Below are 19,157 nucleotides of genomic sequence, written 5' to 3' on the forward strand. Positions count from 1 at the left end.
CAGATGGCATGAAACATTGGAAAATTAATTGGCAGAAAGAAATCTGTGATGATAGGCAAAACCCCTTCCTCGGTATAATATCGAAAGTTACACTATCACTTAGGACAATTTTCCTAAACCAAAGATCTTGTGGCCGCACAGGTGAGAAATCCTGCTACACTCATGGTAAATCTTGCAAGCAGTACTAGGGCTGAGGTGCCAAGTCCCATCTTGTTGGCTGGCCTCCCTGAGCAGCAGCCCAAGAGGACACAGAGCAAGTAGTTAACATTACTTCAAACAGAGTTGCTCTCATGTTTTTATGCCTCTCCAGAATGTGACCTTGCAAATTGTTTCAGAAAAACAGTAGTGTTTGCAGAGGTCTTGCCTGTCTCCCCTGTGATGACAGGTTGCTGGAAGGTTCATGATGGCTGAATGAAGGAACTGTTAAAGTTCATCTGTCTGCCAGTCTTTTAAGAGAATGGGGAAATGCACCTAAGAAGAGAGCACACAGTGGCTCAAGAAGAAGAACAGATTGCAGACACCTCCCATAAAACAGCAAAACTGTGCTTGCATCCTGCACATGCTCATTCTACATCTTTCAACAAAGCATCTTTGCATCTTTCAACAAAGTAATTTCTCACACCTGCCCATAGGTTTCACCAGGTACCTCTTGCTAAGGGACTTGTTGGAGTAAGTTATAGTTAGTTGCTCAGGAAACTTAAAAGAGTTAAAAGGAGAAAGGTGTGCAGGCATACAACTGTATTTACTCTTTATAAAGCATCATCCTGTTTACCCAGTTTGCTGAAGAAACTCCAGCTTGGAAGGATTCGTTCACAGTGCTGTTTTCTGGGAGTCCATGGAAAACTCAGGCTTTCATTTTTAAGTAGCTTCTTATAGCTTTTTTCACATCTACAAATGATCTCCACACCTATACTGCAATTCCATATCTTCAAATACGCTGAGATGAAATCCCACCTAAACTACTCAGAGTTGCCTAAACATTCCAAGGTCAAATATGTTTTACTTGTTTTGCACCTGGTTTCCAGATTCTGGGGTACAGTAAGTTTGCACATTCTCACTTTGATTGGCAGGTCTGAAACTTGGGATCTGAGACCTGGGTGCACAGGGACTTGGCATAGCACAACTAAGCTAAAACAGCAGATCTTGTCAGAGTACTGTCTCATGATAACACAGTGGGAGCTGGCTTCATGGAATATAATTGTAGACATATCTGTGGCAACCTTCTCCTTCATCTCTCAGCATATATTTTATCCACAGAATATTCCCAGAAGTGTGATGGGTGTTTAGAAAGCTCACAGATAAATCTTAGATTTTCTTTGCCAAAGCGATAGCAAATGTGCAAACAGTATTTTTTGTCATATCAGTCAAAAGATATCTAAAACCAGAATTTCCTAACCCTGCCTCCCTGAGAAAAATGATGGCATAAAAATTAACATTGTAAAACACATTATCTAAGATAACATAGGAATTCATTAAAATTTTGACTTTAAAAAGAGCCTAAATTTTTGTAAGCTAGGAAACTTAGATGGGAGTCCAAAATACACTTGCATCTGCCCTACTAGCTCACCTTTTTGACAAGTGTCTACATAATCTATAGCAGTGACATACTCATTCCATTGCATGAAGAGGAAAGTGTTATGAGCATGTGCTTCTTGAAATTCTTCTACATGTGCATCCACGATACTCCTGAATAGGTACTAAATGTGCCATCACCAGCTCTGCAGAAGTGCATGCTGAGAGGGTCATAAAGTGCCACTAGGACACATCTCCTATAGGAATGAGGCCAGGCTGGAAAAGCCTTTTTTATTACATGGACCAGAATGATTCTGTAACAAAGAAAGAGGAATTTGTCTTACCTGTCTGTGCTGCTGAGAGACTGGATACTGCAAACCTGAGATTTGCTGGCTTTGCTGCATTTTCTGAAGCATCATTTTTTGCTGCATTGCTAGGGTTACATTAGGTGGCCTCTGGAGAGACTGGTTTGGGAGAGGCTGAGCAGTTTGTGGCTGCGGCTGTTGTTGCTGCTGTTGCTGTGGCTGCTGCACGGGAGCTGAACCCTGTGCCTGCTGGGTGTAGTGCAGAAGGGCAGGCTTGTTTTGGGAACCCAAAACCGAAGGCATCTGCTGGTTTGTTTGCTCTGAGTTAAAGTGAAACAAAGGCTTTGTGTTGCCATGATGCTGCTCTAGAGGTGGCTGAGCACTGTTGATAAAGTTTCTGTTGAGGTCCTGAGGCTTCTGTTGCATGATTATGTCCATGGGATTGTTCTGGGGAGTGGTTGGTTTATAAACATAGTTGTTCATCCCTTTTGTCTGGTTTCCATTCACTGGCACTCCAAGCATTGCTGAGCTTTGTGGGCTGAACTGCTGCTGGCGAAAAGAGGGACTGGGGATTTTCTCCTGCACAAAGGGTCCAGGGGAGGGTCCTGATGGAGACAGAGTGGACCAGTTGGCTGTCTGGTTCTGCTGCTGCTGTTGCTGCTGAATCAAGGCATGCTGCTGCCGATTGGCTGCAATCTGTTTGAGCTGCTGTGCATGAGACACCTCCTGCCAGTTAGGCAATGGCCGACTGGACGCAGAAGAAACCTGTGACACCTGTGTTTGAGGCACCGAGGGGATGGGTGAAGAGGCAGACATGGCAGTGGAAGCCATAGTGAAGGCTGGACCTGTAGAAGAAGGCCTCATCTGTGGGGAGCCCACAGGAGCCTGATTCATGCCTGCTGCATACTCACTTTTTATCACCATCTTATCCATCTGCAGAGATCTCACAGGGCCCCTCTGGCTCTGCTGCCCAAGGTCAATGTTGAATGGCTCATCTTGTTTTATCGTGGCATTTATCATATTCTCTAGCTCAACATCACTCATTGGTGGCACCGATATGTTAGTCAGTTCATTAAACAGTTCCTGAAGCTCAAGATCCATCATTTGGTCCCATGAGTCTTCCCCATATCTGTTAGGGAACATGTTCTCATGGGATGTCTGGCCATCTAAGTGTTTGCTGCAGGACATTGTTTCTCCTGGTTCCTTCTTTACCTCTTTCAAAGTCATATTGAACATGTCATTCCCACTAGCATGGGTATTGTTTGCTAGGCTGCTGGCCTTTCTTTGTGATCCTTGCCCCACAGTCATAGCTCCTGACATGGACTGGCTTTGGCAGTTGTTAACATGTTGTCCACCTTGTCCCACTGGAATATTGTCACCCACTCTTATCCTCTTAATGTCAAGGAAAGAGCTGTCTGAAACACCATTGGGCCTTTTGTTGACAGGTGACAGATTTACCACCAACTTTCTCTTCAAGGAGCCTTGAAGCTGAAAGAAGCAGAGACAAAAAAAATCATTAGATGAATACCAAAGAAATAATTTAATTGCTTGAAAGGCAATAAGCAGGTAAGCATTGCTTAGTTCAGAAAGCTCCTCTGGGCTTTTTTTCCTCAATGAAGCTGTGCAGAACTGTAGGCAAATAGGCTTTAAGTGGTGAATCTCTCTGCCACCACCACCCTTGCCATCACCATTTTTTGAGCACTGCTGCCTCCCGTTCATCACAGACCCCCTTCCCCTCACAGACATGATGAGGGAGGGAGGTAGCCAGAGCTAGCTGGTAAAGGTGCTTTGCTCCAGATCTACTCCAATCTAGCTGTGCCAGACAGATCTAAAGTATTTTAGACAGCAGAGACGAATGCAGTCGTGAAATCTGCCCTTGTGCCTACCCGGTTGTGCAGGTTTTCATTTTCCCAATTTTGGTATATGATCCAAAAAAACCCATTTTTGACACCTGTAGAGTCCAAAAGTCCTTGAACACATTATAATGGCACACACAAGATCAAGGCATCCTTAGCTCATGTAGGTTTATACTGGCCAGAGATGTGTATAATTAAAAATGTTAGATATTAACCTGTTGAAAACAGAGAATGAGTTCACTGGAGCCATGTCAGGTTATGTCAGCCAAGGGTCTGGCCCATGATGTGCTTACTGCCAGATTATTTCCCAAAGATGTATATTAATACATTAAGGCCTTGTTGTTTATGTCCTGAAACATCTCATAAAACATACAGTCCACTCAACACTGCTCTGAGAGCTGTAACTGTTTTCTTTTCCTTGAATATTTACAGTGATACTTCCATTTGCTCACCAGCCCTGTGGGCCTACTGAAGGAAAAGAGGTTCATGGCTCTGCCTGCCTGATCTACTCATCAGCTGTGGCTGTACACACAAATTCCCACCCCATGCACAGAAAACAGAGATGTCAGTCCCATGAGCTGAAAAGCCTGGACTTGGTACATATGCCCTCAAGTAAGATGCAGATGCCCTCAAGAAGAGTTGCTTTGAACACAGTTCATAAAAGAACAGATCGCTTTAAAACAAGGGCAGCTGTCCTATATTTAGCCCTGTACATTTGATCTTAGAGGTCTTTTCCAACCTTAATGATTCTATGATTCCATGACCAAAGGGGCACACAGTGAGGCACGTGCACATGCAGCCCTTGCAGAGCCAGCACACATTGTCCCTGTTTCAGCCACAAGTAATGCCAGGAAAATAAGCAGTGAAACACAGCTCATCTTCTGCCTTTCTGCACTTGGGCAAAGGTGCAATGGCCTCGGAGGCATCAAGCCAATGCCATCTGAGAAATACCTGTGTGTGCCAGTGAGAAAATAATGCCTGTACAAACTGTGATACCTTGGGAGGCTGCAAAGGGCAGAGAGAACTGAGAACTCTACTTTTCCAGTTAAGTGAGGAAGGATGATTTATGAGATCTTCCAGTCACATTATTTTCATCATGCTGCTTCATGTACAGAAGTCCATGGGCACATAATACTCTATTGTGGCCTCTATGCCCCTCAGTTTCAGGCTTACCGATAGGTAAAAGCTCTTCCCAGATAACTCCACATGTGAAAAATTTTATTCTGGTGTGAATATAATTTAATTGCTTGAAAAGAGTTTAACTGAGAAATACATATTTCTTCCAAACCCACATATTCTTCCATTGCATTATCAGGTCACTGAGTTTTGCCGTTAAAAATAAAGTTTGTAATTTCTCTCTCTGACACTGAAAATCCAATTTCATATTTCAAGTTAATTTTCCAGCATAGCTTTTAAATCACAGATTCATGTTTTCATAAGGACAAACATGTTGGTGCCCACTTGTATAAGTCTACAGATTGTGTGCATGCAGAGTAATTAATTGTCACTAGGTGTCCCTCACTGGGGAGAGGTTTTGGTGGTCACTGCAAAGAGCACAGCCCGTCTTGGATTAGCATGTTCCTTCTGACACATGAGTCACTGTACTTTCCTTTGGAACAAAAAAAAGGTAAGTTGCACTTCCTTTTACCATCATCTTTGCTGTCAGTGTGTTTATTAGAAACCATGCTCATACACTCAAATTCATCTTCCTGGGAAATGGGGAAGTCCACAGGTCATTAGAATACATGACTTGGCAGCAGATTTTGCTTTCAGATGTGTTGCTGACAGAAAGGCTGAAGAGAGTACATCCCCTGCATATGTATATGTTTTATGTGATTAATATGACTTTCTGAGTTAATTTGGGTTTGCTTGACATTTTGAAGCAGAGGGAGCTGTTTAAAAAACTCCACATTTTCAGGGCACCTGCACCAAGCTTTCTGACACATGTAAAAATGCAGGTGTTACATTGTGCTCTGTGTAGTATCTGCTTTTCTCCTGCATTTGAAGTAGCTTCTAGCAGATAGCAGAATGAGGTGGGTGAGCTGGGAAGTTGTTTACTACACACAAGCCAGCAGCAGAGCCAGGCAGAGCACCATGATCTCCAGACATCCTTAACCAAGCACCCCTTCCCTTGGCATGGCCTGGAGGACTCCTGGTTTCAAGACATCTGCCCACCAAAAAGGGGACTGTACATTTCTAAATAACAACAAGTGGTAACTAATTACATCTCCCCAAAACTTTGCACTCATAACCCTTAAAATGCTGACAACACCATCAGTCAATAGATGTCCACACCTTAAAGCAGAAATGAGAGCAAGTGAGGCTGCAAAGGTGCAAGGAACTCAGGGGACTTCACTGAGGCTGCTACAAAGGTCCTGATTTCAACATCCCCCATGAATTCAGGATATAGAGGGAGAGGGCGTGGGAAGGATGTGAGCAGCCCACAGGGATGAAGCCCCCTCTACCTCCTTGCATGGAGCTGTTACCAATTATATGTCGGGGGGGCTTCAGGAGACTCGTGTGTGTTGGTAAAGGAAGATAAGCAGTGTCCATCACAAGCCTCTCTGAATGCTGCCTTTTGCGGGGCACTGCTGCCCCAGCGTTACGCCTGTTTTGTTAAGAAGGGAAAGGACCAGGCTTCCATCACTGAAATCTTTGCATTTTTCTAGCAATTGTGTTTTTCGATTACTGACTAAAAGTCAGTACTCAAGCCCTTTTTACCCAAGCAAAGCACAGACTCTTCAGAAAGGAAAAAACCAAACAACTTGCCAGATTTCAGGCTCCATCTCTTTCAATTTGCAAACTAGGATTGATCTGGGTCAGTAAACATAAAGCAAAAGTTCCTATAACATACACAGGCACATTCCTCAGATCAAAGAGGCTTGCGATTACACATCTCAAACTGCTTGAACTGTGTAATACTGAAAGGCCCTGTGATGGGAAATGAATGACATGACAGTAAGTGGGAGAGGAGGAAGCCCTCCATGCCCAGCTCCATCCCACAGGTAGGTGGGCAGCACTGGATGAACCATCACAGAGCACAGGCATTTCCTGGCAGCATGTGCTACTGTGAGACCTTTTGCTGAGCAGGCTCTGGTGAGTCAGCGTGAGGTCATGCACTTACAGCAAGGCAGTGCTGGATGATTGATCTTCTGAAGTTAAAACTGAGCCTCTGGAGATCATTTCTATGAGACAGCCCAGTGCTGTTCCTGGACAAAATGCTTGGGGACGGCAGAGGGCAAACTCTAGAGATGACTTGATCTAAATGACCCGGTGTGATACCATGTCCTGTGCAGAGTGACATATATAATATTTATAATTTTTATATTTAAAACTTATTCAGAGTCTTAAAGGAATTTAAGAGAGGCAGCTTTTTCTCTAATGCTCTCTGATACCAGGCCAAATCAGCAGGAAATCCACTGAACTAATAATTAGGGCTCATCAAATCCTGGTAATCAAACAACTTCTCTTTTGCAAAAACAGAAAGGTTTTTGCTTCACCTTTCTTTTGGTTGATTTTTTTTTTACTAAATATAAAACTAGAGGATTTTGCTGATTTTTTTTTCTTTTCTGGCTCATTTTATTTTTCCAGAAAATGGAAACAAAAAAAAATGTTGTGGTGCAACAGCTTGTCAATGAGAAATTTTAGATATTGTTTTCTCCAAAATATCCATATCGAACAATATTTTTATCACATCATTGATGCATTTCTGATATTACTCATGTGTATTCACCTTATATTTCTTTCCACAGGGTCTATCCGATATAGTCAAGAAAAGAATTGTCTGTGTCAGCAGAAAATAATAGTCTATCAGGCTTCCCTTTCAATAAAAATCCTATTTTTTGTGCATTTCATACAGCTTCTGCAGTTGGACTTTAGAAATTGCTCTTTATGTCATTTAACACTGAGTAGGAAGGAGCACAGTGCTCGACAGAACTCCTAGACTAACCATCCAACACCTTGAGTTTCACAGCTCCCAGGACAAATAAAACACAAGCTGTCCCTCTGACTTGCCCAAGTAACTCCATAGTGCCTGCAGATCAAGCCTCTGTACAGAGATGTTAGTACTGCATCAGACTCATTTTGAAAACTTTATAGCTGGACACTTAAGACTGGGCCAAAACACCAAAATACCCCAAGGAAACTTCAGAGAAAATACCACAGTTTGATAGTCTTAAGTCCCCACTAAGCCTTTTAGTGGAAGATATAAAAGGAAGAATCCTCCCCGCTTTGTTCTCCCAACTCTCACAATTTCCTACAAAGGTTTGCAGTGTTCTTACATTGTGTGGTGGAACAACAGGGATGGAACTCCCAAGGTGCTACTGACTGAAACCCCACACTGTGAAGCAGGCAGTGTGGCAGTGTTAGCCACAGTGTTAGTTCCTGTGGAAGGATATCCCTGATGATAGAAAAAGCAGCTCTGGATTTTGGGCTTTTAATGTAAAAGCAGCAAACAAATCCACTTTAAAGGTCCATTTTGGATTACCTAGACTTTCTCACAATATGTGTCGACTGCACTGGAAACAATGGCTACACTGTAAACAAAAAATACCACGCAGCTGGGGAAGCAAAAGGGTAAAGAATTATAGAAAAAATATGAAAAATATTCAAATATTAAAAATTGGGGAAAAAAAATCCTTTCAATGAGGAAAATATGCTGAATGATCCTCATTTATGCTGTGAAAGCACCTTTGCATTGCAGGGCTGGACCTAGCAAGCCACGCTTGAGGCTTAGAGCCTGATTCTGAATGACAGCAACTCTCTATTTTAAAATAGTAGTTGCCAAGCCTCCCTATTGCAGGAATCTCCCAGCATGCAGGAGGACGAGATGCCTTTCTCCTTTTTTCTTGCCCCTTCAGCCAGACAGGATGGTGATGGTGACTCCCACTATGGCCAGTTTCAAAGCCACAGAGGCACCCTGGGGCTGACACAGGGATGACAAGGGGCCATCTCTGAGATGCCATCTCTGGGGCTACCACAGCAACTAACGCCACAATCACACAGGCACCCTCAAGGCCCATTTCTGACTACAGACTCAGTTTTGAGGGCTCCCATCGCCACTATTTCTACACATCTGGAATCCGTTGGCTATGATTGTTCCCCCTCCTTCCCACACCCAGGAGAATCAGGTTCACCCTGATGTCACTCCTGAAAATCTCAGTAGTATGACTCTCTTCTGAGGACCTCCCCCCAGCCCTTCTGCTCTTTACTTTCTCTGCACTGTTCAAGTACATTTAGTTTTAATCTTTTGTCTTCAGCTGCAGCATCTACCTGACATGGCTGAGGATGCAAGCATGGGAGTAGTCTTCAGAGAGATTTTAGCACTCTGAGTTGACAAAGTCCAATCTGCTGGATGATGCTGATCTGGTAAGCACCATTAATTTTTCATGCAGGACTGAGTGACAGAGTGGAGGCCTGGGCACTGTGCACAATGGAGAGCAGCCCTGAGAGCTGGTGTGTCCTCACAGCACCATGCTTAGGACAAGGTGGTTCCTCCATGGGAGCAAAGAGCTGTGCAGGGGTAGCAGAAGCTGTTTCTTGCTCCAGTCAGGTTGCAGATGCTCAGCTTCAGGTGTCCTCTGCCACCTACCCTATGTTCATAAGAAGGAGACCAACTGTTCTCTCTGAGCCTGAGGAGGGGGAGGCACAGGTGCCTTCAGCCTCACACTGCTGGTGAGCACGGCAGCTTGAGACAGCACACCTGCACTCTGCCTCACTCCCCTCCTATTTAGCTAACCAGCTCCAGGGACCACTTGGATGACCAGGGCTTACTGCCATGAGAATTTTGTTCTACCCATCCCAGAGCTCCCCAATGCCTGTCCTTCTGATCCAGGTGTTCATACGGAGCTCTTGCAGTGGTCTCCTGACTCTGGCTGATCCTTAGATGTAAGCACCACTGGCAATAATAAAGCTGACTGAGAGGCAACACAATTTTCCTCCCTGTTTACTGTAATGTTTAGTGCCACTAAAATTGAATTTATAGTAACAAATAAGGATGTTTCTTGGCTGACAAGTATCCACTTAATTTTCATTAGCTGGGACAAGGCTGGAATAGCAATCAGTATGTTAGAAATCCCACAATTTACCTTTGCTTATGGAAAAATTATGTATCTTGCCAACTGAACATACCAACCTAAAAATGCATCCATATTATTCAGAGTGTACTGCCTAGAAACATAATGTCAGGGCTTTGGTCCAGGTTGCTGAAGCACAATAATTATATTTTTTATGCAGATTTTACATCTGATGGATTAAAAAATATCATGTCTAGTCACAGCCTTTTAGAAAAATAGGAACACAGAAAAACAATAGCATTTTAACTAGGTCAAGATTGCTAATCAGCATGTAGCAGTCATTACTGTGTGCAAAACAAATAGGCATAAAAGATCTGTATTTTTTTATCTTGCAAGCTGTGTATCTGTCTTCTGGAGGAGTGTTTTCTGCTCTTTCTTTCTTTCTTTCTTTCTTTCTTTCTTTCTTTCTTTCTTTCTTTCTTCTTTTCCTTTTCAACCATGAATAAATTAACAATCACTTTGTGTGAAATCTGCAGAAATTTATGTCAACATTTATTACCACGAAATGTGGAACAAAGCATAATGCAACCTGAGCTTTGGGAAATAGGACTGCTTAACTGATCCTATCCTGATGAGAAGGAAATATCAAATGCATTATAAATGCTGACAGGATGATCAGGCATGTAAAAGAGGTCATCCAATACCACCCTCCACATTGTTTACCAGTTTCATAAGTCAGCTTAAGGTATTAAAAACACATACTGTCTTGCACAGGAAGCTCCTAATCCTTAAAAATGTGGCTGCTGTTATTTGATTTGCCTTTTAGAGATCAATAGCACAGCAGATTTCACCTAAAGAAAGATGCTGAGAGCTTTTTGGTCCTGGTATTCTGCTCAGCACTGCTTCCAAATTGTCACTCTGTAGGCTCATTAGAGCACATATCCATGCCCACATGCGGGTTTTTATTACCTGTCTAAGCACCCATCCCCTCTGCAACACTCTGTTATCAAAAGTTCAATCATTGGAGGAAGACAGTAGCCTCCATCCAGACTTGGAAAATAAGGAAATATTTAGACTGTTTCTCTCTTCCCGTCAATGCGTCTCACAGGACACTCAAGTCAACTATTTGGCCTTGAGGTCTTCTTCAGGGTACGTTACAGTTCACAGGAGATACAATCACCACTTGTCAATTGGAAAAGAAAGATCCCTTCAGCTTATTACCCCGTCACACTTCCAGTATCAGACTCCATCAGCCATGACAAGGAGGGCCCGTGTCAATGAGAGCTGCCTTCCATCATGCATCAAGTAGTACACTTAATGAGCAACTGGCAAAATGGCTTCTTGTTAGAAGGAAGGAGTCCTGACCCTCTGCCAAAACTTTTGTGGAGAAGTGATGTTTAGGATCAAATCCAGGCCTGCAGTAAGAGGTCTCCTTTACAAGACTGCTGCACTTATTTGATGGTTGGGTTTGACCTCTATTAGTATCTTTCCCCTGGCTCTCACCCATCATGCACGGTCACTCCATTAAGGACATGAAGTAAGAGCAGTACTTAAGAGCCTTTTTCAAAATCTTCAGCTTAAACATGCAGTGTCAGGACAGGCCAAGTGCACCCTACTGAGATTTGGACCTATTTGAGCAAAACAGGCAAAAATTTCAAGGGCATTGGAGGGTTTTGAAACAACAATTAAAGAGCTTTTAAGATATTCCTATGAAGAGAACAGACAATGGAAAGGACAAAGAAAAGAGAAAATTATGAAAGTTTATATATTAATACTCTAACTGATTAACTGCAGATCAAGAGATTATTTAGCAGACTTGAGCAGCAATAAATTCAATCCCAGTCAAATGATACACTTTCTCATCCAAAGTGGATAGAGTCTGAGGAACTGAATGAGAGATTCAGAGCTCATCAAGGTCTAAAGAGGGACTGATCATTTTTTAGGAAATGGGAAGATGCTGACTTATAAATAGTGATGATGGCATATTTAGAAGGGAATGAAAAATATTAAACATCAAGGCTAAAACTAGTCTGTGGTTATTGGGTACTGGTGGTGCAGGGCAAAAAGAGGTAATGGGGTGGAGTGGTGATTTTTGTAGGCATGCCAAGGTGATTGTGTGTCCTCCCCCAGTATATTTGTTATTGATATTGATGAGATGCCTCCAAGTTTAGTTAGAAGTTTCTTCTCTGGTTAACAATGAGAATGTTTTATAGTACAGATAATCTAGCAAAAGCCTGGCTTTTGCAAAAAGATTTGCTTTGGCAAAAGAGGTTCAAGGAGATTGCATCTAGGCAGGACTTTCAAACCTTCTCAGGGATGGGGTGGTGCTGTTTGTACACTGCAGCCCTCAGGTCCTTTGTCCTGCCCCCTGAGGCAAAGCCCAGCTGCTGAGCACCCACTATGGTTTGTGCTTGGAGCAGCAATGCCAGTGACTGTCGGTGCTCGGGGTAGCCGCAGTCAGCCGCCCATCCCCACCGGCTGTGGCGATAAGTGACAAAGGGTCACCAAAAAACTTTTGGGTATTTTTGGCTGCTATGATAGTTTTTTTTGTGAAAGAGACATGAGTGGATTCATTACAACTGATGCTTTCTATATGGCTTATTTTCCTATGTACACCAATCACTCGTTGAGTGAACTCATGCAAATAGAAATAGCATTGAAAAGTCAGCAGTTCTAGGCCTCTCAAATATAACAGCCAATCTCAAAGTGATATTTTCCTCCACAGCAGCCTTGGGTCTGTTTCTAGAGTCAATTGTGATTGTTGACTTTGAAAATTCAAAATGAGAATAATTCCTTGTTTGGAAATGACTGAATGGAATAGCATCTCCTTCCTGACACAACACACTGTGTCAAGGGCACACATGCCTACAAGAATGGACACAGGTACCACAGTCACCCCAAGAAACAGCATTCCTTTGGCTATGCAGTGAAAACATCTCAGCCAAGGACTCTTAAGGATCTCTAAACTACAACTAAGATTTGTTGCATCAGAGTTGCATCACTTTTGTAGCCTACACACCAATGATGCATCACATGTGCACTGCTCTGCTGGCTTGGATAAGGGAGTCCAGGCCCCTGGAGTAACTCCCCGCCGAGAGTCATGCAGCAGAAACCCGCTGCATTTGTACAGCTCCAGTGCTGTGCCCCTTAAACTTCATTTCTGCAGGCCACTAACGCAAGAAAGAGTTCACTAGCTACTGTTTCATTTACCATGTTACTCACAGAAAGAAAATAGAAGTATTGTGGCAGAGGTCTTAGTGGAGAGTTTCCTAGAAGACCTTTGGGATCATAAGATGATGGAGCTGTGAAGGGACATCTGGACATAAAATCAGAGAATCACAGAATGGCTTGGGTTGGAAGGGACCTTAGAGATCATCTAATTTCAACTCCCCTGCCACGGGCAGGGACACCTTTCACTAGATCATGTTGTTCAGAGCTCCACCCAACCTGGCCTTAAAAACTTTCAGGGATGGGGCACCCACAACTTCTCTCAGCAACCTGTTCCAGTGCCTCACCACCCTCACAGTAAGGAATTTTTTCCTATTTTCTAATGTAAATCCACTCTTTTTCAACTTGAAGCCATTCCCCCTTGTCCTGTCACTGCATGCTCTGCTTTCAGCAGAGCTACCAACAAAGTTACATCAGGTTGCTCGGGACATTGTCCAGGCAAGTGTTGACTGCTTGGAAGGATGAAGACTGCACAACCTACCTGGGCCCCCTTCCAGCTCCCCTGTTTTTCTTTACCTCAAGTCAGCAATTTGTGTTTCTTCCTTCTCATCCTTTTGTTCACTTCTAGGATACATCTGGTACGTAACTGGAAATTTTTGAATGTAGAGCAAATGGTGAGAATGTATAAATTTGACTTGTCTCCAAGTTAATGACATATATGATGAGGGAGGAGGAGGAGGAGATGAAAGCAATAAATGACAATGTACATGAGAAATGTCAGTCTCTGTTTCTGCAGAGATTCCTTCAGGGAAGGCATCAGATCAGTAGTTTTTAAATGACATAAGCAATCAAAGGGTTGACTGAGCAAAGTGATGCTCCATCAGATGAATCTGAGTTGCTAAATAATGCTTTTGCTTAAGCCTGATCTAAAGTTCACTGAGATGTACAGGTCTTTAAGTGGACTTTGCTGGACTTTGTTTCTCTGTTCTTGATTATAAGATTCCATGACAAGGACTTTATCTCTCTGTATTTTTTTGAAAAATACTCTTCATGCATTTAGACACTGTCAAACACATTAATAACGAGCCTCATTTTCCAGCTAAATTTCAAAAGACACCAGTGCACATTCAGCACCTCTGAAAAGCAGACATCTCTTCAGGTGCCAAAATATGGATCCCAGCATACTTTTGAAAATACTAGCCAGGATAAATATAATTTTCCATTTTTATAACTAATGTGAAACCTTTCACCTTTATGGTACCATTTAATGGGGACTAGAAATCATTACAGATGAAAAGCTGTACAGCAAGCTACTATATTTGAAACTCTGGAGGCAGCAGACTGGTTCCTAGTGGACAAATGGCCATATAAATCTTGGAGGTAATTAGTTCCTTTTGCCCTTTGTATGCTTTTCTTTCCTTCATAATCCTTAGCTAGGAAGCTCTGGGTCAAATGTGCTCAGAGGGCACACGCCAACTATCCACTGTCAGAAAGAGCAACCAAAAAGTCAGGGTTGTCAAAGCACTTCAGTGAAACTTTCCTTGCACATTACTTAGACTAGGCTGGCTTTGGTAGATACATATTTATTCTCATTTATGGTGTGGAAATAAGCATTTTATAGTCTATTAAAATATCTGAAAAAGAATCAAAGTTATTTCTGTCTAGAAATAAAGTCTTTGTTCTCATGCACTCTTCTGTCTATGGTGGTCTGTACTTGGGAGAAGCCTTTGGGAAGGCTGTGTAGTCTTTCTTGGGATATGGACCAAATCAGAGCAGCCTCCAGGGCAGCTCTTGCTCTGGCAGGCACAGCTGAATTCAGTCTTTAAGTCATCCATCAGGTGCATTTTGCACACACTGTGAAATAGAGAGGTGCATTCCCCAAGCAAAATTCAAATTTGAGGGACCCCCTCAGTGCTGAAATTTGTCTGCATATATGGCCTTGTTTGTGAATCTGTACTGAAGCCCAATACAACAGTGAGCCAAATCTTCTGTTGCTGTAAACAGATGCAGCTACACTGACCTGTATCAGTGTTCTATTAAGAACCAGCCCTGAAGCCTGAAATCTGGATTACGAACCAGCATTTACTGGAAGCGCGGATTGCAGCAGGAAATTTTGTTGGATGCCTATTGCAACAGATTCCTCACTCCTTTTTAAAGTGCCTCTAGTGTTGCAGGCTTTTACTGAGGGAATACAATGGAGCTGGCAGGAAAGCCATAGCTCTTCAGTATCTCAGAAAAGGCAGAAAAAAAAAAAAGGCAAAAAAAAAAAAAAAAAAGAGTGCAGCAGTCCTTAAGGAGACAGCACTGCTAGGTAACTGGGACAATGAATTAACAAGGACTGACTTTTCCCTCCCTCTATTTTCAAGGATAGGAAGTAACAAAATCTGGCAGGCTGAAAAGCCCCTGCTCAGAGGAGAGAGACAAAGAGGCAGGGCTGAAATTCATCGTGTCAGTTTAAAAAGGCAGAGTTTTGCATTTACACAATATGCCCATTCTTGTTCTGTTTGACTCATGGAAAAATATTGAACATTGGACAAGAATGTAGGAATGTGTCTGGTGTCTGATCTCCACAAAAATCTAAATGCCGTTTGCATTCACGTAAGAAATTAAGACTGGCTGTCCAGGCTCCACTGATGTGTAAAGAAAATAACAGTAGTGATAGCAATATCATTATAATAACAGCAGTAATACAATTTTTAAGACTGGCTGTGTAACTAGTACAAATAGAGCACGAACCCAGGCGCTCTGGCCCTCAATCCCAAACACAGTTCAGTAGAGCTTTCTAGACCATTTGCCTGTCACAAGCATCACAAAGGCTCCTCTCCACCCTCAGCATCTGAAACCACTGCTAGTTTTCCTAGTTAGCAGAGGTTAAAGCTTTTTATTGCTTTTTTTGCCTTTAGATGCTGTAATAGTTGCAGTGCCTATATTACCATCTATGGCAGACAGGCTGTGTGTCTGCCAGCTGTCAGGCAGCCTATTCATCTCAAGTTGCCTTTTGCCTACTTTCTGCAGCAGAAGAATTTCTCTTCACTGGATTTCATGTGCTGGAGTCCCGTTCCTGCCGACCTTCCTGCTGCTTGTTTTTAAACCCAGGCTGGCTAGAAGCCTGGGGAGCATGGGAGCCCACAGCCCTGAAGAATCTGGGGCTCCTGTGTCACGTGCAGCTTGCCAGCCAGCCAGCTATGGCTCTGGGCCAGGGCAACATCATAAAACTGGCACTGTGTGAGCGAGGGTTGCTGGCTAAACCCAGTCATTTGCCTCTCTCATTGGCTCGAGGGAGAGGCAACCAATGGGGTCACCATGGCCTCCTCTAGGATACGCCAAAACACCCTCCCTCTGCTTGTCCCATGGCAGAGATGTGGAATCTGGCTACTTATCCTCTGCCTAGAACCCCTTCTTCTTTCCTCTTCTCATCTAATTTATGAGGTCTGTGTGGAGGGAATATTGTACATGTAATGTCTGGCTGCTCCTGACCCAGGTGTTCCTGGAAAGTCCCTCAGGTACCTGCCAGCATCATTAGGCACCAGTGTATCTCTGCTACTGTGGTATTTACAATTTCACCAGGGCCGAATTTTTAAGTAGAGCTGTGCAGGAAGACAGGATGGCCAGGTCTCCGGGCCATAAAATCCAGACCCCATAATCACAGCCTTATGCTATATCATCTTTTGCCTAAACAAATCATGTTCCTATTTCAGAGAGGCCCTGAAATCATGAGAGGCAATGCTTGTATGTAGGGGTTGGTTCTTTTTTCTCCCAGAATGTTGGTGATCTGAAAATCTGCAAAACTGCATATTTCCTGACCCACAGCATGAGCTAGTGACTCACTCATAGGAGGTGGAGAGAGGATGATCAGCTCTGCCAGCCCTTGTGACAGGGGTAAAATAGATCATTCAGTTGCACCATGTTTGTCAAATTGGTGTGTTTATTTTAAATTTTCCTAGGTGTGACCCAACTCATCACCTCCTTACCCAGGCTGTGAGAAACCACTTGAAATTTTGCTTAAAACTCTAAGGCTCAGTCTCATAGCTCACAATTATCAAACCCTGAGTCATGGGTTGCTCTTCCTACCTTTACTGCTATATGAAATTGCCTACAGAAGAGAAATGGCACCTTAAAAACCCTCCCTCACACAGGCCAGCCAGGAAACCCACAGCCAGAGGCATTTGCCCACCTCCTTGCTCCCCAAGGGGCCTAGGTTTTGAGCTTCTGAATTTAACAGAAAGACTGCTGTAGACATCAGTGTGTCTTGGATCAGGCTCCAGCTACCCAAGAGAAAAGATGGGCTTTGCAGCCCATCCAGATGGTTAACAGCTTTACATACAACCACTGCCTTATTAAATTGACAGTAAATTAAATGAACACTTAAGACACTCAGCTGAAAGTGCTATTGACTGCAGTAATTAAATTGAAATACCTAATTAACCACACCAGAATAGGAAATGAATATATCATGAGGCACCGCTCTGTAGTGACTGAGCCAATCAAATGCTGTCTATACCTTAATTTGTGCTGAAATAATTTCTAAAGGGCGTTTATGATTACTTAAAGATGTGTTTATATAGCACATGCATATATATGTCTATATATGCGTGTGTGCATATATATACACATACACACATACAGACACATATTACATTATTACATTTAAGTCTCCTGTCTGAGATTTTAGCCTTACATTGGCAGAGACATTAATTCCAGGTCAGCCACCATCCTCCAAGATAAACTCGCACATTATTAAAACATCTAAATCAGAAGGATTACAAATGTCCTGCAGTGGACTTTTTTTCCTTTATTAAGAACATTTACATGAAGGTGTCTGCAGTTTCAAAGCCATTTCAGACTGAGGCCAAAGTGAATGTTTGGGAGAAAAAGAAAAAATAAGAAAAAAAGAAAGAGTCTTTTTTTCTCTCTATTTAGCCTGTGCTGTCAGGTCTCTCTGCCTGCTGCTCTAACCACAGCCACCCTAAAGGAAAAGTTTACTTTTAATTAAGACATCTAAGTGTTAGGATTCTTAGGCTCTGAGCCTCTCTCCCTTTCCTCCCCCTCCTTTTTTCAGTCAGGAGTGGAAACTTTATCTCACCTACAAAGGCACACTTTGTGCAAATCTTGATAGAATGCAGTGATAAGCCTTCACTCCAGAGGAGTATGGAAGGTTCTCAGCCATACCCTGTGACAGGCCCTCCCCAGAAATGTGGTGATTTTGGGTCTGCCTCAGCTCAGAGAGAACTTGGGCATGGCCACTCCACTCTCCTCTCCCAGAGATGTGCACAACACCCTGGCTCTGGTTTTTGCCTTTGTTTGGAGGGGAATTTGCTCCCCACAAATCATGAAACTACAGCCTCACAATAGCAGTACTTGGAATGACAAAAGGTCAAATTGGGTTACAGTCACTCAACCCTACTGAGTTATTTGGGTAGTGGCAAGAGGAGTTATTTTTAATGACTTCATGTCTTGGTCTCACAGACAATAACCAGAGAGTGTCTATGAGCCTACAAGTCTTAATCTTCAGCTCAGGAACCAACAAATCCCGGGAAAACAGCAATGTGACAGGGCGGAAGGCATCTTCCAAATTTGGAGGTTTCAGCAGGGAACACATTTCCTTTCATTTCCTCAGTCATCCCACTCATCCTGGCATTGTCCATGGCATTTCCCCTGACTTGTCCTGGGGTGGTGACCAGGTCCTGTTCCTGCCTGGTGCTGCTAATGGCTTCATTATCTTGACACCCAATGGACAAAGCTGAGGCACGTACCCCTCCTTGATGACACTGGACCCTGCATCCTTGTGGGACCACATTCAAAGGGTCTGAACTGCTGTCTTCCCACCAGGCTGTGGAGCTGGGGAAGACAGAGGTTACCTTACCATGGTTCTGCAGTATTTTGGAGAGGTCATACAGGTACCATTTTTGTAGATCCTCTCTTTGCTTTTGTCATGCCTCCACTTTGTCCACTTCCATATGTTTTCTGGACCAAACTGATCTCTTATTGTTCCTCTGCTCATAAGTGGAATTGCAGCCCCTGTGGCCCTCTGCCACTGTTTATGCTGGCAGAGACCAGTAGATATTGGCAGGCAAACTTGGATGGGATTCACACAGTGAGAGGGCAGGGAGGGAGGAAAGGGCACACTGTGGCCCTCAGTGCCTTTGCCTTCCTTGCAGAGAGCATGCCCATGGACAAAGGGAAGGGAGGTCACCAGGTGGGGTGAGAGCTCTCCTAGCTGGTCAGGAGACTGGACAGGTTTTAAAATGCTTAGATCTGAAAGGTACCTTAGATCCTGTCAGGTAAGGCCTGTAAGACCCTCT

The 19,157-nt window shown here is 43.3% G+C and overlaps 1 protein-coding gene across 1 annotated transcript in view; it reads right to left on the reverse strand.

Moving 5' to 3' along the window:
* The window catches only part of MAML2 (mastermind like transcriptional coactivator 2), a 209,303-nt gene that overhangs the window by 61,824 nt on the left and 128,322 nt on the right, over positions 1-19,157 (reverse strand). Inside the window, 1 exon segment of the mRNA XM_038156332.1 lies at positions 1,857-3,305. Coding sequence (XP_038012260.1) covers positions 1,857-3,305 — 1,449 coding nt within the window.

Source organism: Motacilla alba, chromosome 1, assembly GCF_015832195.1.
Source record: "Motacilla alba alba isolate MOTALB_02 chromosome 1, Motacilla_alba_V1.0_pri, whole genome shotgun sequence".
Taxonomy (NCBI): Eukaryota; Metazoa; Chordata; class Aves; order Passeriformes; family Motacillidae; genus Motacilla; species Motacilla alba.